This window comes from Oryctolagus cuniculus, chromosome 11 (genome assembly GCF_964237555.1).
Source record: "Oryctolagus cuniculus chromosome 11, mOryCun1.1, whole genome shotgun sequence".
Lineage (NCBI taxonomy): Eukaryota > Metazoa > Chordata > Mammalia > Lagomorpha > Leporidae > Oryctolagus > Oryctolagus cuniculus.
This window is the reverse complement of record NC_091442.1, coordinates 10,775,580-10,800,322: the sequence shown is the minus strand read 5'-3', so window position 1 is coordinate 10,800,322 and position 24,743 is coordinate 10,775,580. Positions and strand designations below refer to the sequence as shown.

Genomic DNA, 24,743 nt, shown 5'->3' with positions numbered 1-24,743 from the left:
TCATTGTGTGCTTTCTAGTCCGGGCGGAATCCTGCCTGGTGCTTTGGGGCTCAGACAGGGCTGAGCTGTATCTGAAGGTGACACGTTTCCCTTTTATTGTCTGCTCTTCAGACAGATCACAAACCTGGTTCCTGGAGTTGCATTCCTGATTTTTCTTTTGATCCATGGTTTTGTTTTCATGAGACTTTGGGACTTTCTGCCCACTTACTTGTGGGCCAGCATGCATTAGCAGAATAAAATGATGCTGGCTTAGGGAGAGGGAGGGCTCTCATCCCGATTCACTCCGCAAAATGCCTGCAGCAGCCCGGGTGGGCCAGCCAGGAGCTGGCAAGCAGTGCAGGTCTCCCAGGTGGGAGGCAGGAACCCATCTACGGGAGCCTCCCTGCTGCCTCCCAGGGCGCGCATAGGAAGGGAGCTGGACTCGGGGGCAGCCCCGGGTGCTCCAGTGCGGGAAGTGGCTCCCCAGGCGGCGTCTGGGCCATCGTGCCAAACGCCTGGTGCTTGCTTTAAGTACACTTATGGTTACCATTTATTCCTGATTGTGTGTCCAAACGGTGTCAACCTGAGACATAAAGTCAGTTACTGTTAACAGGCCGCTTGTTGATTGACTGCAGACCGTACCCGAGCCATAGTTGCTGTGGGAATGCTAGCCCGTCATTATCCAGGTCTCGGAAGCCCCCGCCTGGAGCACGGTTGGCACTTGGTTGACTGTCGCTCCCCCTCTTCGTGGAGGAACGACACTAAGCCCTGCCTAGGCTTCATATCCGAGTCACGGCACCATTATGTCGCTCCCCCTCTTCGTGGAGGAGCAACACAGGACCCTGCGCTGTTCTTTCGTCTGCTCGGCCCTCCCCGGGTTTGCTGCTGGTTCTTCCCGGGTTGGCTACTATCCCTTCCACCTCCGTGGAAGGGCAGTTCCCCCTGGCCGCATTCCCCACTTCCGCAGGGGAGCGGCACACCACCGGCCGGTTCTCTCGGGGGCTGCACGGGTTCCCTTAGATGTTCCCCATAGATGTTCCCGGTGCATGCCGTTTCTCTCCTCCTTTATAGTCCTTCTCTGCCAATCCCAACTCGGCTGCCCACACGCCGAGTACGCTGCTCTCCAATCAGGAGCAAGTCCTACAGTTAATTGGTTGAACTGGAGGCAGCTGTGCGGAAGCTGTTTACTTCTCTCCCAGCGCCATATTGTGGGAGAGCAGATGCATAGAATAAGTCTTAATTCGAGTAACTTAGTCTAGTCCGGATTGCTCCCCACAGATCCCCCTTTCTTTTTATTTTTGGCGTTGATACGCGCCTGTCTTCGGTGTCCCGCGGCACACACTAGAGTTGCCACAGGCTCTTACAAGTCCTATCCATCAGGCAAACCGAATCCGGGTCCTCTCTTCGCCATGTTGTGAGGAGGTTTTTAGGCGCTGATGCGTGCCTGTGTTCGGTGCCCTGCAGCGCATACTCTGCTCTGCTAGAACTGCCTGCAGGTGTTTACAAAACCTATCAGGCAAACCGAATCCAAGCCTTCTCATTGCCGTATTGTGGGGGAGACTTATTAGTGTTGGTTTGTGCCTATCTTCGGTGACCTGCAGCTCATACTCTGGTCGAGCTTTGCTGGCGCTTACCGCCTTAAATCAGGCAGACCGAATCCAAGCCTCCTAATTGCCATGTTGAGGGGAGGCCTTATTTTTCTCTATTTCTCTATCTCCGGGCATTTCTATTTCTCCCATTTTACTTCTGTCTGCCAACATTCCTATTTCTCTTTTACTTCTAAACTTCTGTTTCTCTTATCCCCGCAGCTTTCCGGCACCTCGCCCCGCCGGCGGGTTCCCGGCTCTGCGCCGCTTCAGCCCGCGCGCCTCTCTCATCTGCGCAGCTTCCCGGCTTTGCGCGGCTCGGCTTTGCGCGCACACTCCGCGGTCTCGCGCTTAACCCTTTCGCGTCTGAACCACGGCCTACGCCAGCGTTCCCTATCTATTCACGCCCCGTGCTCTCTCTGCACGCGGCGGCTTCCGCGAGTAACACAGCGTAGCTTGCGTCTCCGCCACTAGGATTCAATCTAAGTTCCCCGGGCTAGCCTGGCGAATTCAACTCAGCGTACGTCTCCGCCCCACGATTTGGCTTCCCGTCCTTTGCTCCCCGGGCTAATCAGACGGATCCCAATCTGGCTTACGTCTCAGCTTCTGGTTTCAACTTTTCGCCCCCTATTCCCGGGCTAACTTGAGAACCCCAAAGTGGCTTTCGTTTCCGCCTCGGCCTGCCCCCCGCGGCTTCAATTTCCCTAACATTTTTCTCTACCCGGTATGTTTCCCCAAACTTTCCTCCAACGATATTCCTCCCTCATTTCTCCTGGCCTCTCCCCACAGTCCGCGTCCGAGTCTGTTTGTTCTAGCTTTCACTTTCGCTTTCGACCTTAGAGATTTCTCCCAGCTTCCCCCCGTAGTCCGTATCCGAGTCTATGCCTAGGCTTTCAATAGCTTCTTCCGGCTCCTTTTTCGTCCGGCTTTTCCCTAGGCTGTTTGCTAATCTCTCTCTCCGGTAATTTCCCAGTTCTTCCCGTTTCTTCCCTCCTAAGTTTCCTATCCGTCCTAGGTTTCCTATCCGAGTCACGGCACCACTATGTCGCTCCCCCTCTTCGTGGAGGAACGACACTAAGCCCTGCCTAGGCTTCATATCCGAGTCACGGCACCATTATGTCGCTCCCCCTCTTCGTGGAGGAGCAACACAGGACCCTGCGCTGTTCTTTCGTCTGCTCGGCCCTCCCCGGGTTTGCTGCTGGTTCTTCCCGGGTTGGCTACTATCCCTTCCACCTCCGTGGAAGGGCAGTTCCCCCTGGCCACATTCCCCACTTCCGCAGGGGAGCGGCACACCGCCGGCCGGCTTTCTCGGGGGCTGCACAGGTGTTCCCTCAGATGTTCCCCTTAGATGTTCCTGGTGCATGCCGTCTCTCTCCTCCTTTATAGTCCTCCTCCGCCAATCCCAACTCGGCTGCCCACACGCCGAGTACGCTGCTCTCCTCCAATCAGTAGCAAGTCCTACAGTTTATTGGTTGAACTGGAGGCAGCTGTGCGGAAGCTGTTTACTTCTCTCCCAGCGCCATATTGTGGGAGAGCAGATGCATAGAATAAGTCTTAATTCGAGTAACTTAGTCTAGTCCGGATTGCTCCCCACAGTTGACGACTGTGGTTACGACCGTTGTGTCCGTGAGCGTGCCGTGGGGCAGTCCTGCCGAGAGGGGACGGCAGCACTCGGCTCACCAGTGTGCTGAGTGTGTCATCCCGGCTGCTCTGACTCCGCAAGCAACTGGTGCGTCATCGCCGGTGACTTACGGGGACTTAACTGGTAACACCACTCGGCTCGCGGGCTTTCTGTGTGTGAAGGTAGTGGCGTTACGGACACTGGCATGTGTGCGTTTGTGTGTTTTGCATGATTACTGCTTCAAGTGGAGAATTAGAAGCACACTGATTGTGGTGGATTTACCCCTGTGCCACACGGGAGTGTTTGTGCCTTCTTGCTCTGTTGTTTCCAAGTATCTTTGGAGCCCTGTGCTCGTATATACATACATACATGTGGAGCCCTGTGCTCGTATATACATACATACATGTGGAGCCGTGTGCTTGTATGTACATACGTACATGTGGAGTCGTGTGATCATATGTACATGTGTACATGTGGAGCCGTGTGCTCGTATATACATACATACATGTGGAGCCGTGTGTTCGTATGTACATGTTCATATGGAGCATGTGCTCATATATACATATGGAGCCGTGCGCTTGTATGTACATGTTCATATGGAGCCTGTGCTTGTATGTACATATGTACATGTGGAGACGTGTGCTTGTATGTATGTGTTCATATGGAGCCTGTGTTCATATGTACATATGTACATGTGGAGCCCTGTGCTCGGATGTACATATGTGCGTGTGGAGCCGTGTGCTTGTATGTACATGTTCATATGGAGCCTGTGCTCAGATGTACATATGTTCATGTGGAGCCGTGTGCTTGTATGTACATATGTACATGTGGAGTCATGTGCTTGTGTGTACATGTTCATATGGAGCGTGTGCTTGTATGTACGTATGTACATGTGGAGCCGTGTGCTTGTATGTATGTGTTGTTCGTATGGAGCATGTGCTCGGATGTACATATGTGCATGTGGAGCCGTGTGCTTGTATGTATGTGTTGCTCATAGGGAGCCTGTGATCGTATGTACACACTGCACATATGTACATAGTCTGAGCACATACAGGTGCCTGTGGCCTGGAGTTTGTTTGTCTTAACATACATGGGCTCCCCTAACATACGTTTTCCTCTCACAGAACGTCTTAGAGATCTTTCCGTGTTGGTGTTTTTATATCCACGTCTTCCTTTTTGTATTACTCTTTTTTTTATTTTTTAAATTTTTTTGACAGGCAGAGAGAGAGAGAGAGACAGAGAGAAAGGTCTTCCTTTGCCGTTGGTTCACCCTCCAATGGCCGCCACAGCCGGTGCACTGCGCTGATCTGATGGCAGGAGCCAGGTACTTCTCCTGGTCTCCCATGGGGTGCAGGGCCCAAGCACTTGGGCCATCCTCCACTGCACTCCCTGGCCACAGCAGAGAGCTGGCCTGGAAGAGGAGCAACCGGGACAGAATCCGGCGCCCTGACCGGGACTAGAACCCGGTGTGCCGGCGCCGCAAGGCGGAGGATTAGCCTAGTGAGCCGTGGCGCCGGCCTTCCTTTTTGTATTACTATTATTACTGTGCTAACATATACACAACATAAAATTTACCATTGAAATCACTTTGAAGTATGACCATTCAGCAGCGCTTAGGTCCTTTACGATACTGTGCAACTGTCAACTGTGGACTTGGTCTAGAACATTTTCATCACCACAGAAGGAAACCATTGAAACCATGGTTGAGGGAGGGCATGTGGCTTAACACGTGGGATGCCCCCACATCAGAGTGCCTGGTTTCAAGTGCTGGCTCTGCTCCCAATCCAGCTTCCTGTTCACGTGCCCCTGGGAAGCAGCCGGTGATGGCTCACGTCCCGGGGTCCCTGCCACCCACATGGGAGACTTCCTTGGGTTGAGTTCCTGCTCCCACCCTCGGCCAGGCCCAGTGCTGGCTGTCCGGGGCGTGTGGGGAGTGAACCCGCAGATGGGAGCTCCCTCTGCCTCCCAGCTGAGTAGGTAGGCACCCGTGGCTCGGGCCGCTGCAGGCACGCGCTCCTCAACGCCCTCTTCCACGGCAGCTGTCCTTCGGCTTGCTCTCTCGAATTTGCCTGTCTGTGCTCTTTCACAGTGGAGGCGTGCAGTTGGTGCCTTTACGACTGGTTTTCTCCCTGGCATGTCTGCAGGGTCCGTGCACGTGGTAGCGTGGGTCGGCACGCGCTCCTTTCGGCTGAGAAACGTTGCGCCATGTAGATAGGCTGCTTTGCTTTCGGTTTATCGTCAATCCCTTGGCGAGCGTTTGGGTTGATTCCCCCTCCGGCTGTTGTCAATAGTGCTGTTAGGAGCACGTGGGTGCCAGTGTGCCAGTACTGGGGTGTTATTTCTCAGGGATGCATACCTAGGAGTGCAATTCTGGTGGTTATTCTATATTTAACTTTCTCCCGAGCTGGTAAACTGTTGCCCGATCTGCAGTGTCTTATAAGGCTGTCATTCTCTTCAGATTCTTTTTTTTTTTCTTTTCAAAGAAAGATTTATGTATTTATTTGAAAGTCAGAGTTACACAGAGAGGAGATGCAGAGAGCGAGAGAGGTCTTCCATCCGCTGGTTCACTCCCCAATTGACCATAATGGCCGGAGCTGCGCTGATCTGAAGCCAGGAGCCAGGAGCTTCTTCCCGGTCTCCCACGCAGGTGCAGGGGCCCAAGGACTTGGGCCATCTTCTACTGTTTTCCCAGGCCATAGCAGAGATCTGAATCAGAAGTGGAACAGCCTGGACTCGAACCAGCGCCCATATGGGCTGCTGGCACTGTAGGCAGCGGCTTTACCCGCTATGCCACGGCACTGGCCCCAATCTCTTCAGATTCTTGTCGTTGTGTCTTAAATTATAGCCTGCGTCCATGTGGGTGTGCGGCCCGAGCCCGGTTTGCAGGTGCCTTTCCCCGGTGATGATCATTGCTGCCGCTGGTGGCGCTGAGCCCCCAACCGCCTGCCCGTCCTCTGGAGAAGTCCATTCCGTCCCTGGTCCGTTCTGAGGTTGGGTTGTTTGTCTCTTAGCTGTTGAGTTTTATGTTCTGGCTACCGGGCCTTCCTCGGAGAGGATTTGCAGGTCTTTTCTCCTGTTCTAAAGGTCCTTTTCACACCGTGATCTTTGTGGGGACTGAAGGCCTTTAGCTGGTGTTGAACCTCACGTTCAGTGCTGTCCACGGACAGGCAGTTTGCCGTGTGCTCTGAAGGCCGCGGTGGCTGTCTGGTTGATGTCTCGGTTAATCCGTAGGACCCCGCTGCTGCACCGAGGAGCAGAGGCCGACCGGTCCCCGACCCTCTTGTCCCAAGTGCTCACACCCTGGGGCCGCCTCTCCATGTTTCCAGGTGTGCGGAGCCTTCCTGGGCCCGAGTCGTGCTTCTGTGTCGCGTTTGTCTTGCTCTGGGTGTTTAGAGCAGGGCTCCCTAACTAGGTTAAATATTTATGTTAAAGTAGCACCACAGATTGATAGTTCAAAGCCAGAATGAGAGGGGGCCACGATTTCCATATTTACAACTGCTGCCTCTCTCTGGCCACCTGGCGCTTCCTGCTGGGATTGAGGACTCCAGTTTGCCAGCGTGGGCTCCGCGGTGGCCAGCAGACAGCCCACGCAGACTGTTTAAAATTTCCTCTGGCCGGCGCCGCTGCTCACTAGGCTAATCCTCCGCCTGTGGCGCCGGCACCCCTGGTTCTAGTCCCGGTTGGGGCGCTGGATTCTGTCCCGGCTACTCCTTTTCCAGTCCAGCTCTGCTGTGGCCCGGGAAGGCAGTGGAGGATGGCCCAAGTGCTTGGGCCCTGTACCTGCATGGCTTCGGATCGGCATAGCTCCGGCCGTAGCGGCCATTTGGGGGGTGAACCAACAGAAGGAAGACCTTTTCTCTGTGTCTCTCTCTCACTGTCTATAACTACCTGTCCAAAAAAAAAAAATTTTTTTTCCTCTTAAAAGAAACTCACACAATTATTTTTAGTACCATCAAGATAATCCTGTAGTTGATCAGCTAGTACTACCACCCAGGTGCCTGACTGACAGAGACACACACACCAGTGTTTGGACTGAGAGATTACACTCAGGAATGATTTATACCAAAGTGCGCTTTTTTTGTGTGTGTGTGTGTTTTTTGTTTTTTGTTTTTTTTTTTTTTTTTTTTTTTTTGTCCAGAAATACTCCTTTCATGTAGTTCTTTCTGTCAGCTCCACTTCTCTCTCAGGCCTCGTGGTCTGTGGGAGGTGAGCGGTGAAGGCAGCCAGTGGGGGTGAGTGGGGGGCGGAGTCACTATGGCAGTGACACCTGCCGTGCTGTGCAGGCAAGCCCACTTCCTTCATCTCTACCCACAGCAGATAATGGTAGTCATGGCTGGTTCGCTGGGCACTGAGGGGTTGAGTGAGACAGTCTTGGGCAGAGTCCTGACTCCCAGGTGCCCCGGGGGGAGAGGTGCACCCGGTTAGAGAGCAGGAGTGTCCCGTCTCCACCTCTCTCTGATGTCCTTGTCACCAAACCCAAGCACCTGCTTTCACCTGTTTGTAGACGCCTTTACTTCCTTCTGTGTTAGAGAGCCAGTCACACGGGCCAGGACCTCCTGTCAGCTATTAGATTGACGTACGTGACTCTCTCCTTACCTTTTAGAGTTCTCCTTGGCAATTGCTTCAAAACAATTGAGAATCTTTTAGCAGAATCAGGAAGTTTTGAATAATTTTAAATATTTTTTAAGATTTATTTATTTGGGCTGGCGCCGCGGCTCACTAGGCTAATCCTCCGCCTAGCGGCGCCGGCACATCAGGTTCTAGTCCCGGTCGGGGCGCCGGATTCTGTCCCGGTTGCCCCTCTCCCAGGCCAGCTCTCTGCTGTGGCCCGGGAGTGCAGTGGAGGATGGCCCAGGTGCTTGGGCCCTGCACCTCATGGGAGACCAGGAAAAGCACCTGGCTCCTGGCTCCTGGCTCCTGCCACCGGATCGGTGCGGTGCGCCGGCCGCAGCGCGCCGGCCGCGGCGGCCATTGGAGGGTGAACCAACGGCAAAGGAAGACCTTTCTCTCTGTCTCTCTCTCTCACTGTCCACTCTGCCTGTCAAAAAAAAAAAAAAAAAAGATTTATTTATTTATTTGAAAGGCAGAATTACAGAGAGGCAGAGAGAGAGAGAGAGAAAGGTCTTCCATTCACTGATTCACTCCCCGAAATGTTTTTAAAGGATTTCATTTAAAATAAAAAATGTTATTGGGACTGGGGCCGCAGGTTGAGTCACAGCTGTGATGCCGGCGCCCCTGTGAGTGCTGGTTGGAGTCCTGAGTGCTCTGCTTCCAGTTCAGCTCCCTGCTCATGTGCCTGGGAAAGCAGCCGAAGATGGCCTAAGTGCTTGGGTCCCTGCACCCACACGGGAGACTTAGATGGAGCTCCTGGCTTCAGCCTGTGCCCGCCCTAGCCATTGTGGCCATTTGGGAAGTGAAGCAGCAGATGGAAGACCTCTCTCTCTGTCTTTCAAATAAATAAGTAAATCTTTTTTAAAACTGTATTTGTTTATTTGAGAGAGAGAGAGATCCCCCACCTGCTGGTTTACTCCCCAGAGGCTCGCGGTGGGGACGCTGGGAAGTCGGTTCAGTTCTCCCAGGTGGGTGGCAGAGGCCCAAACACCCTGATGCAGGACACCATGTGCTGACCGGGGCCTCAATTAGATTTCTGTTCCTCCTCCAGTAACCACTGGAAAGTGAACTATGGGGCCGGCGCCACGGCTCACTAGGCTAATCCTCCGCCTTGTGGCACCGGCACACCGGGTTCTAGTCCCAGTCGGGGCGCCGGATTCTGTCCCAGTTGCCCCTTTTCCAGGCCAGCTCTCTGCTGTGGCCAGGGGGTACAGTGGAGGATGACCCACGTACTTGGGCCCTGCACCCCATGGGAGACCAGGAAGAGGCACCTGGCTCCTGCCTTCGGATCATCGTGGTGCGCTGGCCGCAGCACGCCAGCCGCAGCAGCCATTGGAGGGTGAACCAACGGCAAAGGAAGACCTTTCTCTCTGTCTCTCTCTCTCTCTCTCTCTCACTGTCTACTCTGCCTGTCAAAAAATAAATAAATAAATAAATAATTAATTAAAAAAAAAGAAAGTGAACTATGGTTAAGGCACACAGAAGTATAGAGAAAATATAATGAACTCTGTATGTCTACCCCCAAGTTAAGAAATAAGATATTGGGTCTGGCGTTGTGGCGCAGTGGGTTAAAGCCCTGGCCTAAATCGCCGGCATCCCACCATATAGGTGCCGGTTCTAGTCCCGGCTGCTCCTCTTCTGCTCCAGCTCTCTGCTGTGGCCTGGGAAAGCAGTGGAAGATGGCCCAAGTCCTTGGGCCCCTACGCCAGCATAGGAGACCGGGAAGAAGCTCCTGGCTCCTGGCTTCAGATCACTGTAGCTCCAAATATTGAGGCCATCTGGGGAGTGAACCAGCGGATGGAGGACCTCTCCCTCTGCCTCTGCCTCTCTCTGTAACTCTGTCTTCAGGATTGGGCTGTACTTTTCTGACAGCGTGTTCTTCTCCCTGCAGCTATCTGCATCATACTGGTGCACTTGCTCATCAGGTACAGACTGCATTTCCTGCCGGAGAGCGTGGCTGTGGTTTCTCTGGGTAAGTGCTCGCGGTGATTCCCGTCGTAAAAGCAGTCACCGTGACATCCAGCCTGCGTGCCTCCCCAGTGCCAGGGCCCGTGAGAGTCCCGTCGCCTGATCGCACTGATTCCGGGGTATTAGGATCCCGTCTCTCAGAGGAGGGCCGGGGACCCGGAGAAGGGTGGCTGCCTCCTCACCCAAACACCCCTGTGGAAGCCTGTCTAAGCTCCCCTTTCTTCAGCCTCTGCTGCTCGGAGGACTCCCCTTGGGGCACCGCGACCCCTGCTGCTAGGCCAGGTGTTGGTGGAAGGTTGGAGATGGGAGCCAGGGCCAGGAGTCCAGTCCCGGCACTCTGATAGGGGACTCGGACACCATGCCTGCTGCCGCACGCCTGATTCTGCTCAGTGTCTTGCCTCAGTGCGCTCAAGCGTGCTGGGCACCTACAGTCTTAGTCATTGGAATATTTCCGCTTTCCTTTGCCTGTGATGGGCTGGGGGGTAAAGGCAGCAAGGTGGTGTGAAACCTGGGTCTGGCGACTGCTGAGATGACGGGTCCTCTCAATAGAAACCTGCCCCTCCTTCCTCCGATGCTGCGGAATGAGGAAGTGATGTCCGCAGCGCTGGTAGTCAACTTGAAACCAGTGTGACTCAAAGACAGATGCCAGAATGCTAAAAATTGCCAGGGGGTGGGTGAGAAGCTCAGATTCTTGCTTGCATTGTTGTTTTGTTGAATTGATAGCACGGGAGCTGCCCACCTCGCTCTACCGTCGCCTGATGAACATCCCCTGTTTAGGCAGGTGCTCTTGCACTTGCAGCTAATGTGGAACTCAAGGGAGGGGAAAACCCGGTTCAGATTGATTCCCAGAACGCAGATTGGTGGAGATGGGTCCCTGCCTATTGGCTCACAGAACCAAAAACACTGCAGAAGGGGTCTGCTTCAGACGTGGCCAGACGAAGGCTCCTGGACTCCACGTCCCCGGGCTCAGTAGTGCTTGCTTTTTTGTTTCCTGCTTCCTGTAGCTGTTTGCTAACTCAGGTGGTTTGGAAGCATAAGAGCACTTCTTGTACTGGGGTCCAGAAAGTACCAGTGTATTAGAGGATGTTTGGGTAGGACTCGGATGCTGGCAGAGTGGTCGGAATAGTTCTTTATCGGAGCAAGAGAAATTGAAGGGACACTTTTCTCCAATGGAGTCAGCTGTAGCACAATACTGAGGTATCCACTGTTTTGAGGCTGTCCAGCTTTTGTGCCTAAAAACAATCCAGATGAAACTCAGAGAAAGTGGGCTTTCACTCTTTCAGGAGTAAATTTTCTTAACCTGCCTCTCCCAGCCGGAAGTTTTTTTTTTTTATTTTTTAAAGGTTTATTTATTTATTTGAAGAGTTGCAGAGAAAGGGGGAGAGACTCCCCAGATGGCTGCAATGGCCAAGGCTGGGCCAGGCCAAAGCCAGGAGCTTTATCTGGGTCTCTCTGGTGGGTGGCAGGGGCCCAAATACTTGGGCCGTCTTCCGCTGCTTTTCCCAGGCCATTCCCAGGAGCTGGATTGGAAGTGGGGCAGCTGGGATGCGACCCGGTGCCCCTGTGGGATGCCAGCAGCAGCTCTCCCGCCGCCCTGCACACCAGCCCCCAGAAGCTCCTGTCTGTCGTCCTCTGGCGCAAGGGTCAGGCTGGCACAAAAGAGGACCATGGGCACTGTAGGAGCGCGTTCCCTCTGCAGCTCATTGAGTTTCCGCGTGAGCGTGAGCCGTCTTCTCACTCTCACAGAAGCGTCGCTGGGGCAGGGCTGGGATGCCGTCGGCACGCCTGTGTCCCGTGTCAGAGTCCCTGGGTGTGGTCCCGGCTCCACTTCTGATCCAGCTTCCTGCTCTGCCGGGAATATGCACAGCAGGAAGGGTTTTAGGTGGAAAAACCCTGACTAAAAGTAGTTCTGGGAAAAGCGGATCCAGTAATTGTGTTCTCATGGTTCTTAAGTGTTGAAAAACATTTTTTGAAAGATTTCATTTATTTATTTGAGAGGTAGAGTTACAGACAGTGAGAGAGAGAGACAGAGAGAAAGGTCTTCCTTCCGTTGGTTCACTCCCCAAATGCCCGCAACAGCCAGAGCTGTGCTGATCTGAAGCCAGGAGCCAGGAGCTTCTTCCAGGTCTCCCATGTGGGTGCAGGGCCCAGGGGCTTGGGCATCTGCTGCTACTTTCCCAGGCCACAGCAGAGAGCTGGATTGGAAGAGGAGAAGCCGGGACTAGAACCCACATCCATATGGGATGCCGGCACCGCAGGCAGAGGAGTAACTCACTATGCTACAGCGCCGGCCCCTGAAAAATTTTTAAAGCTTACCAAAGAAAAATCCTAATGTGTTACAACAACTTTGATTGCTTTTTAGACTATCAGAGTCTAACTAATGTTGATGCAGCTTAAACTGCTCGTGAGTTCTTTTTTTTTTTTTTTTTTAAGATTTATTTATTTAAGGGGCAGAATTACAGAGACAGAGAGAGAGATCTTCCATCCACTGGTTCACTCCCCAAATGGCTGCAATGGCCAGAGCTGAGCCAGTCTGAAGCCAGGAGCCAGGAGCTTCTTATGGGTCTCCCCCGTGGATGCAGGGGCCCAAGGACTTGGGCCGTGTTTTGTTGCATTCACAGGCACATTAGTAGGGAGCTGGATCAGAAGTGGAGCAGCCGGGACTTACACTGGCGCCTTATGCCACAGTGCTGGCCCCAAAACATACTTTTAAAAAGCTATTAATGTTAAGGGTCCTGAGTGTAAAAACTATTTTCAAAGAGTTATTTGTGGTTGGTTACAAAGTTTTTGTATATATATATATATATATACACACACATACATACATATACATATATACATATATATATATATATAAAGACTTATTTATTTGAAAGTCAGAGAGAGAGAGAGAGATCGAGAGAGAGATCTTCCATATGCGGGTTCACTCCCAAAATGGCTACAACAGCTGGGGCTGGGCCAGGCTGAAGCCAGGAGTTTGGGACTCCTCCGGGTCCCCTGTGTGGGAGCAGGACCCCGAGCACTTGGGCCATCTTCTCTGTCTTCCCAGAATCTTCGCAGAGAGCTGGGTGGAAGGGATCTGCCAGGCCCGGGGCGGGAACAGGTGCTGACGCAGGTGCCGATGCCCCCAGCAGCAGCGTAACCGCTGCACCACAGCTCTGGTCCCTGTTCCCTAATTTCTTGTCTCCGTTACGTCACAGCAGACCTCACTCCTCATGCTGCGGAGTCCAGTATCCTGCCAGTCTGGTCTTCGGTTTCTAGGCCTACTGGTCTGTCCAAAAGAGTCCAAGGAACCCAGAGGGCCCAGACAGCCGCCGTCGTGACTTCCTGGGTGAACCTGGCAGAAACGTAGCCTTCCGGGAGCCAGGACCTCTTGACCACTGAGCCCAGGCTAAGGGAGCGGCGCTTCCCCCAGCAGGAGCCCTCGCGCCCAAGGGGGTCACCTCTACTTCTGTCCACTTGGTCCTGCCTCTGCTTACCTGGTGGAGACAAGCCACACCATACCACGGCCGTTGGCTCACGGAGTGAGTGCATCCTGCTTCCCATCCCCACAGGGTGTTATCTCTGAGCCAGTGCCTCAACTCTGTCTTTCAGGGGCTGGTTTACCTCTCTGGGTGGTTGGTGGTTTCCAGGAGATGTGGTGTGTGACGTAAGACACTGAGGAGTCTGGCCACATGGCCACTGTTGTGTGACTCTAGGGACTCTAGGTTTGACACACCGCTATGCAGGATCCCACGGTGGTGGCTTTGACACATGGGGGCCCTTGAACGGGGGCGCTGGTCCACACAGGCACCAGGCAGTGTATGTGTCAGCCTCGGAATGGGCTGTGCCCTCTGCTGGATGGCAGGGGTGCGGCAGGCGGGGCTTCTCCGGGGAGGGTGCCATGGCAGAGACTGCGTTTCAGTCTCTAGGGCTGTCCAGTCGCGCATCAGCCTCGCGAGAGGGAGTTCATGCTGGGGCCTGTGCGTGGCTTCCATCTCTGCCATGTGGCGGCTGTGTTTGGAGAACATTGCACAGACACACAAACCACCAAGGCCAGAGCTGGCTGAGCCATCAGCCATGAACCGGGCTTGTATTTTCCTTCTCTGTCAGTTGTTCAAAAGGTGCCCAGCAAGGCAGAATGTGGGGGGAGAAGAGCGGTGTTGGTGTGACAGTGGGAGGAGTCACACAGCACACCTGTGCAGGTCTGATCTCCTGGACACTTTGATCTTAAAATTGGATGGCTGCTGGGCCTGCCTGGCCTCTTCACTTGCTGGTAAGACGCCTTCCCTGGAGAGCCCACAGCACAGTTTGGGACAAGCACTCGGGTCGGTTTGCGTCAGTCTGCTGCACCTGCCAGTTTGGGCTGGCCAGAGCAGCACACTAGGTGGGGCTCACTGTGCTTGGGCTCCGCTCGTGTGTGAGGGCAGCAGGAGGCTCTGCCCTCCCCTCCCCTCCCCTCCCCTCCCCTCCCCTTCCCTCCCCTCCCCTCCGGGATGCTGTGTTGGTTCCATCCGCGGCTTCGGCCAGAGAGCTACGGGGCGGTGTGGGGTTGTAGGCACTCCTCCCTCACCTTTCCTGCTGGAATAACTCTGACCTGGTGGGTCAGGAGCTGATGTGAGAGCTCTGCCAACTGCTGGAAGTGTCCCTGGGACTGAGGGCACGCCCATGAGGGCACCGCGGCTGACGGGCCTAGGCCCGGGCGTGCAGTCGCTCGCTGCTCCAGAGGGTGCTGCCTCGGATCGGAGGCCTGCTCCCTGCGCGCCCCGAGTGTTCCTCCTCCCCTGTCCGTAACTGCTGGCTGAATGGCTCCCGGCTCTGGGAGGAATGGGTAGCCGCTGACTGTTGACCCTTGCCAGGACCTGGCTTTGCCCTGAACCTGCGGGGTCTGGTCTGGGAGCTGGCCCTGGTCTGGAAGCAGGACAGCGGGTTTGACTTTGCGCTGGGGTGGCTGACCTTAGCTTCCCGCTTGCTCTTTCTGATCGTACAGCCAGGACCTCCGTGGCCCCTGCAGGTCAGACTTCAGTTGGCGCCATGTGTTTGCCACTTGCCTCTGCCTTCCCGGAGTTCTGTCACCCCGAGTGCCTCTGGGAAGCCTGTCTTCAGAATAGTGGGTCCTGCTAACCCTCGTAGAAAACAGCGTCCTTTGGCCAGGGCGTTCCTGGTTGCTTGGTCCTGCAGCTCCCCGCCCCCCTCCCCTCAGGAAAGTAGTCACCATGTGAGTTTTCCAGTCCTGTACAGTAGATCCTTCTTTGCATACCCACTTCTCTGAACCCTAACTTTTTTTGTTTCAGATTTATTTATTTATTGAAAGGCAGAGTTACATATAGAGAGAGAGACAGATTTTCCATGAACTGGTTCACTCCCCAGATGGCCGCAACAGCCAGGGCTGGGCCAGGCCGAAGTCAGGAGCCCGGAGCTTCATTCGGGTCTCCCATGTGGGTGTGGGGGCCCAAGCACTGGGGCATCCTCTGCTGCTGTCCCAGGTGCATTAACAAGGAGCTGGATCAGAGGTGGAGCAGCTGGGACTTAAACTGCCATCCATATGGGATGTTGGTGTTGCAGGTGGCAGCTTAACCTGCTGTGCCACAACCCCAGCCTCCTACCCCCCAGAAAAAAATTTTAATTGTCATTTTATTTGACAGATCAGATCCTCCATCTGCTGGTTCACTCCCCAATGCACACAATAGCTAGGGCAGGCCAGACTGAAATCAGGAACCCAGAACTCCATCCTGGGCTCCCATGTGAGTGGCAGAGGCCCAAGTACTGGGACCATCACCCACTGCCTCCCAGGGTGCTCATTAACAGGAAGCTGGATCGGAACCGAGACACTTCCAGTGTGGGATGTGGGCCCCCCAAGTGATGGCCCAGCCGCTGTGCCAGTGCCCAGTCCCTCTGAACCTCCCAGCCCTCCCTGGTCTCTGCTTCCTTTAATGCACCCATTGCTTGTTCCAAGCACCCAGGGGTGCTGTCAGCACTGAGTTACGGCCCTGGGCCTACGGATGAGCAGCCCCTGCTTTCTGCTGTGCCCCTCCCCATCTTTGGTCTAGGACCTCAGCATCTCCTCCCGGGCACACCTGCCAGCCGCCGTGTGCTAGGCCGGCCCTGCAGGTCCTTTGGTGTGCATCCCTCTCCCCTTAGCAGACCCAGCACTACAAGACAGCCCTCGTTCTTGGTCTCTGGTGAGGGAGGGAGGGTGAGGACTGATCTTCGTCTTGTAGGGAACTCGCCTCATTTGGGGCTTCTTTGTAATCTTGAAACAGCCTGCACAGCTCTGAATTCCATCAAGGAGCTGGGCCACGCGAGTCCGGAAGCTACAGGTGCTCCTGTGCACCCCCCAGATCCCCGTCCCAAGTCCGGGGTCCCCTCCTTCCCTGACAGAAGGCACCGGGGATTTGTCTGCGTGAACTGAGCTTTTTCAGAAGAGCTCTGCATTTCTGTTTAAGTCCTGTGCTGGCCTCCAGCTCTGTAAGCCCCCAGCTGCAGGGAGGGTCTGGAATGGCATCCGGGGGCCTCCCCCAGCCTTGTCCTTTGCCCAAAGTGGTGATTGTCTCAGCTCAGCGACACCACACAGTGCCACATCCTTAGACTTTTGATTTCCCATGAGCCTCTCCTTCCTAGGGCTACTGCCTGAGCAGGTGCGCTTCCCTCCCCAGTGTCCGACTCACAGTGGCTCTGCGCCCACGGGAGTGAGCAGCGGCGCTTCCCCACGGTCCCCACGCTGCCGGCCGCCTTCCTGTGACGGCCACCCCTTTCCTGGTGCCGGCTGTTTCAGAAGCAGTCTGGGACGGCTTTGGGGACCTGTAATTTACTCTGCAGGGATCGGACTGTAGGGAAGGGAGACAAGAACAGGGAAGGAGCCCAACACGGATGTGTCTCTGGTGGCGATGAGCCTGAGGGAGGGAGGCCGTTGGGCACTGGCTGGTGTAAGGTGTGCACAGCTTCTGCCGTGAGGTGCCCTGCACCGCTGAGCACATCTCTGGAGACGGGGGCGGTGGTGAGCATTTAGCCGCCAGCACTCTCAGCAGCTGGGGCGGGGCCTCATGAGTGAGTCTCCCCCAGGAGGCAACTGGCAAACTTCACAGAATGAAAGATACCCTACCTTGAGCCAGCAAGCCTCCCCGCCCCGGCCCCGCCGGCCAGGAGTTGCTGGGACGCGTTCACGTGGGTGAAATGCCCTTTACTCGGGTGGCGACGGCGACGGCAGTGTAGTGAAAAGCCTGGAACCGCCTCGGCCTGTACGTGTTTGACGTGCGGCAGGACGGAAGCTTCCCCGGCTTCCCTGGAGTGGTTTCCCAGAGAGCGTTAAAAGCGAATCAGGGACATGTGAATGCTGTCCTGCCACTTGTCTTAGAATTGACTCGATGTGTGCATACGTGATCATAGATTTAAGGTGGGAGAGGGCTGGGGGCTGGCCTCGAGGAAGTGTGCAGTTACCAAGGACTGGGGCGCTGGGTCCTCTGGAAAGGAGGAACGGAAACAGGCGTGGGAGGAGACTCGAGTCCTCACTGCATGCTCACTATTTAGTTATTTATTTGAGAGAGAGAAAGCCCGTCTGCTGGTTTACTCGCCATGTGCCTACAACCCAGGACTGGGAGTCAGGAACTCCACCCAGGTCTCCCGCGTGGGTGGCAGGGACCCAGCCATTTGAGGCCATCACTGCTGCCCCCAGGGTCTGCTGAGATCAGGAGTGGAGCCCGATACTGGACCTGGGCGCTCAGATGTGGGGTGCAGGTGTCGTAACGGCATCCTAACTGGTAGGCCAAACGCCCACCCTTTTTGTATGCTTTTTATATTCCTGTACCTTTTAAATTTTGTACCATGTGCATCTCTTACGTAATCAAGTAAAAATAAAATAATTCCTTTTTAAGGCAATTCTGGATCTGCTGAACACTAGCTGAGTAGGCTGGGCGGCCACACTTCCTCATCTGTAAAACACAGGTGACCCCACAGGATGAGACGTCAGACAGGTGATGTTCACACATCACTTACAGTGCCCGGCTGCTAAGTAATCAATAGCTGCTGCTGCTTTTTTCTTTTTTTTTTTTTAAGATTTATTTATTTGAGAGGTAGAGTTACAGAGAGGAAGGGAGGATGGAGAGAGAGAGGGCTTCCATCCGCTGATTCACTCCCCAAATGGCTGCGACAGCTGGAGCTGAGCAGACCTGAAGCCAGCAGCTTCTTCCAGGTCTCCCACCCAGATGCAGGGCCCCAAGTGCTGGGGCCATCCTCTGCTTTCCCAGGCCACAGCAGAGAGCTGGATTGGAGGAGTAGCTGGGACGTGAACTGGCACCCATATGGGATGCTGGTGCTGCAGGCATAGGTCAGCTACACCACAGCGCCGGGCCTCTGCTGCAATTTTTTTTTTAAGATTTATTTATCTATTTGAAAGTGAGCATTACAGTGAGAGAGGGAGAGACAGAAGAGAGAGATATTCTATCCGCTAATTCAGTCCCTAAGTGGCCACAATAACCAGGGCTGGGCCAGGCAGGAGCCAGGAGCCTCATGCAGTTTTCCACATGGGTACAGGAACCCATGCACACGGGCCCTCCTCCAGGGCTTTCCCAGGTACAGCAGGGAGCTGGGGGCTGGCGCTGTGGTGTAGTGGACTAAGCCTCTGCCTGTGGTGCTAGCATCCCACGTGGGCACCAGTTCATATCCCGGCTGCTCCTCTTCCTATCCAGCTCTCTGCTGTGGCCTGGGAAAGCAGTAGAAGATGGCCCCCGTGCTTGGGCCTCTGCACCTGCGTGGGAGTTCCTGAAGAAGCTCCTGGTTTCTGGGTTTGGATTGGCTCAGCTCTGGCCATTGTGGTCATTTGGGGAGTGAACCAGTAGATGGAAGACCTCTCTCTCTGTTTCTCTCTCTGTAACTATCGCAAATAAATAATTTTAAAAGCTAAAAAAAAAAAAAAAAAAAAAAAACACCAAAAAAACTTGCTTCCCTACCTTAAAAGAAAAGTGCAACAGCCAGCATGTGAGCCGGTGCCCATGTGGGATGCCAGTGCTGCAGATGGGACAGCGCTGGCCCCTGCTGCTGCTATTAATATTATCATCTAGAGGTGGCGCTGTAGTGCAGCACGTTAGGCTGCCACCTGCAGTGCTGGCATCCTGTATGGGCACTGGTGTGAGTCCTGGCTTTTCCACTTCTGATCCAGATCCCTGCTGATGCACCTGGGAAAGCAGCAGAAGATGGCCCGAGTCCTTGGGCCCCTGCACCCATGTGGGAGACTGAATCAAGCTCCTGGCTCTTGGCTTTGGACTGGCCCAGGTCCAGCCATTGTGACCATTTGGGGAGTGAACCAGCAGATGGAAGATCTATCCTTCTGTAACTCGGTCTTTCAAATAAATAAATAAATCTTTAATTAAAAATTATCACCTGCATTATTATGGTTTTGTAGGGTTGTTATGAGAATGAACTAAAATAATGGTGATAATACCCATTAGCACTGTGCTTGACCTGCAGGTTTTTTTTAAAGATTTTTAAAAAATTTTATTTGAGAGATAGAGTTACAGAGAGAGAAAGAAAGGCCTTCCATCCGCTGGTTCACTTCCCAGATGGCCACAATGGTTGGAGCTGGGTCAATCCGAAATCAGGAGCCAGGGGCTTCTTCTGGGTCTCCTACGTGGGTGCAGGGACCCAAGGACTTGGACCGTCTTCTGCTGCTTTCCCAGACCATAGCAGAGAGCTGGATCGGAAGTGGAGCAGTCAGGACTCGAACCAGTACCCATATGGGGTGCTGGCACCGCAGGTGGAAGCTTAGCCAACTACACTACAGCGCTGGCCCCAGACATGCAATATTGATGTGTGTATATTTTTAGCACAGTGCAAATCTACATGTATGTGTGTGTATGCGTGTGTGTGCACATGTATACGTTCAAGGGAGCTAGGAGGGCCATGCTCTGCGTGGTGTTTGTAACCTTACTATTAATACATGGGAGGCCTTGCCCCTGGAACCGTAACGATCAGGAACAGTACTTGACAGTGATGCTGGGGGCCCAGCAGTGCCCTGGGTGTGAGAAGAGCATTAGCCGGGCAGTCTCCCAGGGTCTTTAGCATCATGAGCTTGTAGGGAGTGCCTGGCAGCCTGCAGGCCTTTGCCACCTCCGGGCTCTTAGCTCTGAGCTAAGCTGCTTAAACCCCCTGAGCCTTCCTCCCTGCAGTGGTCCCTTGAGGACTGGAAATGATTTAAAGTGACAGATCCTGGACCAGAGGCTCCACAGACTCCCATCAGCCTCCCATCAGTTGTCCCCAATGCTCTGGGTGAGACCGGGGTGTCCATGCTGACGTGTGCATGACAGAAGAAGATAACAGAACTGTGCTTCTGTTTAGGTGTCATTTTTTTTTTTTTTTAGATTTATTTTTACTTATTTTAAAGTCAGAGTTACAGAGAGAGGTAGAGACAGAGAGAGAGAGGTCTTCCATCCGCTGGTTCACTCCCCAGATGGCTCCAACGGCTGGAACTTTGCCGATCCGAAGCCAGGAGCTGCTTCCGGGTCTCCCACGTGGGTGCAGGGGCCCAAGGACTTGGGCTGTGTTTTGTTGCTTTCCCAGGCCATAGCAGAGAGCTGGGTCAGAAGAGGAGCAGCTGGGACTAGAACCGGCACCCAGAAGGGGTGCCGGCACTGCAGGCGGTGGCTTTACCTGCTACGCCACAGCACTGGCCCCTCTGTTTTATTTTTAAATCTCACTACTTTATAAGCTTTATTTTTGGGTATATTTTTAAATATACAATGATTCTTTTTAAAGATTTATTTATTTATTTATTTGAAAGGAGAGACAGAGAGAGCGGTCTTCTGTCCACTGTTTCACTCTCTTGGTGACACCACATCAGCCAGCGCTGGGCCAGGCTGGAGCCAGGAGCCAGGAGCCAGGAGCCAGGAGCTTCATCCAGGCCTCTTATGTGGGTGGCAGGGGCCCCAGACACTTGGGCCATCTTCCACTGCTTTCCCCAGGCTATTAGCAGGGAGCTGGATCTGAAGCATCCGGGACACGAACTGTCACCCATATGGGATGCAGCATTGTGGGTAGTGGCTTAACGCATTATGCCACAACACCAGCTCCATGCATTGACACTTTCATAAAATCAGTAATAAATAAAAGTTTGTAACCTGAGGGTCCTTGCTCCAGTTCCTTTTATCTAGAATTATAATTAAAGCAGTATTTGCCTTCTGAGGCCAATTGTGTGATATAAATAAATTTCCCCTGTAGAGCAAATTGATGAAATTTCACTTTGAACTTCAGTCTTAATTTATTCATTTACTTTAAGATTTATCTATTTATCTGAAATGCAATTATAGAGGAGAGAGAGAGCGGGCTTCCATGTACTGGTTCGCTCCCCAAATGACTGCAGTGGCCAGGGCCAGGCAGGGCCAAAGCCCGGAGCCGGGAACACCATCCAGGTCTCAAATGGATGACAGGAGCCCAAGTACTTGGGCATCTTCTGCTGCTTTTCCTTGTGCGTGAGCAGGGAGCTGGATTGGAATTGGAACAGCTGGGACTCAAACTGGTACTGGCATTGCAGGCAGTGGTTTAACCCACTGCACCACAACGCTGGCCCCTCCCTCTTCAGTCTAAATTGAATGCTGCACAATAGATTAGTCCCAGACCAATCTCAAAAGGATAACTCGAGACCCAGGTTGTGGTATAGAGGAATTAAGCCACTGCCTGTGACACTGGCATCCCATAGAGGTGCTGGCTCAAGTCTTTGCTGCTGCACTTCCCATCCTGCCCCTTGCTAATGGCCTGGGAAAAGCAGCAGAAGATGGCCCAAATGTTCAGACCCCTGCTGTCCACATGGGAAACCTGGAAGAGGCTTTTGGCTTCGGCCAGACCCAGCCCTGGCTGTTGTGGCCATCTGGGGAGTGAACCAGTGAGATGGAAGATCTCTGTCTCTCCTTCTCTCTGTGTAACTCTGACTTTCAAATAAATATATAATTCTTAAAAAAAAAAAATAGATGACTCAAGTAACACTAATAACAGTAGCAACGCATGGTGTTTTACGAAGCTTTCCAGTGACTCAGAGCAGAAGAATGACTGCTTCATGTGTGACTACAGAAGTGTTCATTGTGATATTGCAGTTTGTTATACATTAACCAAGGAAGAGGTTTAGGTTTTAGTAGAATAGAAAAACACTTTAACAATGACATCTGCCTGCAGAGAAGGGGGTTCCCCTCACCGAGTAACGAGAATGATCACTATAGAAACTGAATCCAAATCCAAATTGAAATGTATTTTTAAAGTTTTTTCCCCGGCTGGGGGCTTGGCGGAGGCAATGTTATTCTCTTCTTTCCTCCTCCTTAAGTTGAAGTGTTTAAAGTACAGTTTTGCCCGCACATTGGCAGAAATGTTGGCGTCTGCTGACTGCCCATTCCCAGTGCTGGGGGGGGGGGGTGCTTTCCGATGGAGATCTAAGTGGGTACAGCCACTCGGGAGGGTAATTTGGCAACATTTTCAGAAAGGAGGGTGACCGTGCTGTGTCCCCACATTCCTGCCTGCATCAGCCCTCGCGCACGTGGGAGGGTCCTTACACGCAGACACAGGCTGGCTGATTTGTTCCCCACGACTGTTTACAACAGACAGAGAGGAATGGTTAAAAAGACTGAGTCTTTTAAAAATTGAAATATAATTAATATACCATGAACTTCATTTGAAAGTATACAATTGTGTGGCTTTTAGTATATTTAGAGTTGTGCAGACATCACCATTGATTGTAGAACTTTTTCCTCACCTCAGAAAGAAACCCCATACCCATTAACATTTCGCCCTGCTCCCAGCCCCTCAAAACCACTTACCTACTTTCTACCCCTGAATTTGCCTCTTCTAGACAGTCCATATAAGTGGAACTGTTGGCCGGCACCACGGCTCACTAGGCTAATTCTCTGCCTTGCGGCGCTGGCACACCGGGTTCTAGTCCCGGTTGGGGCACCGGTTCTGTCCCGGTTGCTCCTCTTCCAGTCCAGCTTTCTGCTGTGGCCTGGGAAGGCAGTGGAGGATGGCCCAAGTCCTTGGGCCCTGCACCAGCATGGAAGACCAGGAGGAAGCACCTGGCTCCTGGCTTCGGATCGGTACAGTGTTCCGGCCGTAGTGGCCATTTGGGGGGTGAACCAACTGAAAAAAGAAGACCTGTCTCTCTCTCTCACTGTCTAACTCTGCCAGTCAAAAAAAAAAAAAAAAAAAAAAAAGTGGAACCATACAATCTGTGACTATTAAAAAAAGTCGGGGGGGAACAGCTTTGAGATTTAGTTCACGTAGCACAAAATTCACCCATTTTAAATGTACGATTCAGTGATTTTGTGGAATATTTACAGAGCTGTGCAGCCATTACTATGATTAATTATAGAATGCTTTCATCACCCCAAAAAGAACCCCCGGAGGCTTTGGCTGTCATCCCTAACCCTGTCCTTCCTCACCATTTCTGTCTCCGTGGATTGACCTAACCAGGGCATTGGATACAATAGGAAGGTAAGACCCATGGTCTTTGCGTCTGGGTTCCCGAGACGAATCCCTGTTGCAGCAGCCGGCAGTGCTTCGTAGTTCCGTACTGCCAAGCAGGCCTCCGGCGCAGGGTGTTTACCCGCTCACTGCCCGGTGGACGTGTGGGCCCTCTGCACCGAGCCGTTGGGAAGGATGCTGTCCTGAACATCTGAGTACCTCGTTTTGTGTGAGAACCTTTTCAGTTCTCCTGGCGGCATTGCTGGGTCCTGGGGTCACCCAGCCGTTTGGGGGTTGCCGCACTGTTTTCCTCGGCAGCTGCACCTCTTCGCGTTCCCACCAGAGATGTGGGAGGGGTCTCGTCTCTGCCCACAGCAGTGCTCGTGCTTGGCCACTTCTTACATTCTCCCATCTTGCGGGATGTGAAGTGGTGTCTTGTGATGGTTTTGACTTGCGATTCCCTGATGTCTGATGAAGTTGAACTTGTGATTATCGGCTACTTGCGTATCTTCTTGAGAGAAATACCTCATCAGGTTGTGTCATTTTTGTGCTGTGCCGTAGAGCTGTTAAAAGAACGAAGCATCTGTCTGAAAGGGGCCGGCGCTGTGGCGCAGCGGGTTAAAGCCCTGGCCTGCAGTGCCGGCATCCCATATGGGCGCCGGTTCATGTCCTGGCTGCTCCTCTTCTGATCCAGCTCTCTGCTGTGGCCTGGGAAAGCAGTAGAAGATGGCCCAAGTCCTCGGGTCCCTGCACCCATGTGGGAGACCCGGAAGAAGCCCCTGACTCCTGGCTTCAGATCAGCTCAGCTCTGGCCTTTGCAGCCATCTGGGGAGTTAACCAACAGATGGAAGACCTTTCTCTCTGTCTCTATCTCTCTCTGTAACTCTGTCTTTCAAATAAATAAAATAAATCTTAAAAAAATAATAATCTCTGGCTAGATCTTTAAGATGTAACACTGCGCAAAATAGCAAGTAGTAGAATGATGCATTCCAATACCACAAATTTCATGTAGATTACACTCAGGAGTGCCTTTTGTGTACATATGCACACATACACCAGTGCCAAGTGTTTAAATATAGACTTATTTATACATATATATACATGTATATCTACATATACATGTGCAAGATATGTGTATATGTATATGTAAAAGGATAGAGAAGGGTCTGGTAGAATATTCCCCCAAACTACCAAGGTAGTTAAATTATCTTGGGGCAGGGAAAGAGAGGACAAGGATGAGCTTGGGGGAGCAGGTGTGTGGTGCAGTGGTTAGGGCACTGCTTGGACACCGCATCCTATGTGACAGCACCTGGGTTTGAGTCTCTGCTATTGATCCAACTTCCTTCTCATACACACTTTGGGAGGCAGCCGGTGATGGCCCAGGTACTCAATTTCTTCCCACCTATGTGGGAGACCTGAATTGAATTCTAGGCTCCTGATTTTAGACTGGGCCAGCTGGGACTGTTGCAGGCATTCAGGAAATGAACCAGCAAATGGGAAATGCACCTCTCTCTCTCTCTGTCTCTCTCTGTCTCTCACTCTCACTCTCAAATTAATTCATTAAGAAA

General features: G+C 53.0%; 1 protein-coding gene across 2 annotated transcripts in view; it reads left to right on the top strand.

The window, feature by feature from the left end:
• Window positions 1-24,743, top strand: part of SLC9A8 (solute carrier family 9 member A8) — a 76,613-nt gene that overhangs the window by 4,859 nt on the left and 47,011 nt on the right. The window contains exon 3 of one of the 2 annotated variants that reach the window (XM_051844933.2): window positions 9,689-9,769. The exons of the other annotated variant lie outside the window; for it this stretch is intronic. Within the exon in view, the coding sequence (XP_051700893.2) occupies window positions 9,689-9,769 (81 nt within the window). The remainder of the gene's footprint in view (window positions 1-9,688; window positions 9,770-24,743) is intronic. 2 annotated transcript variants of the gene reach the window in all.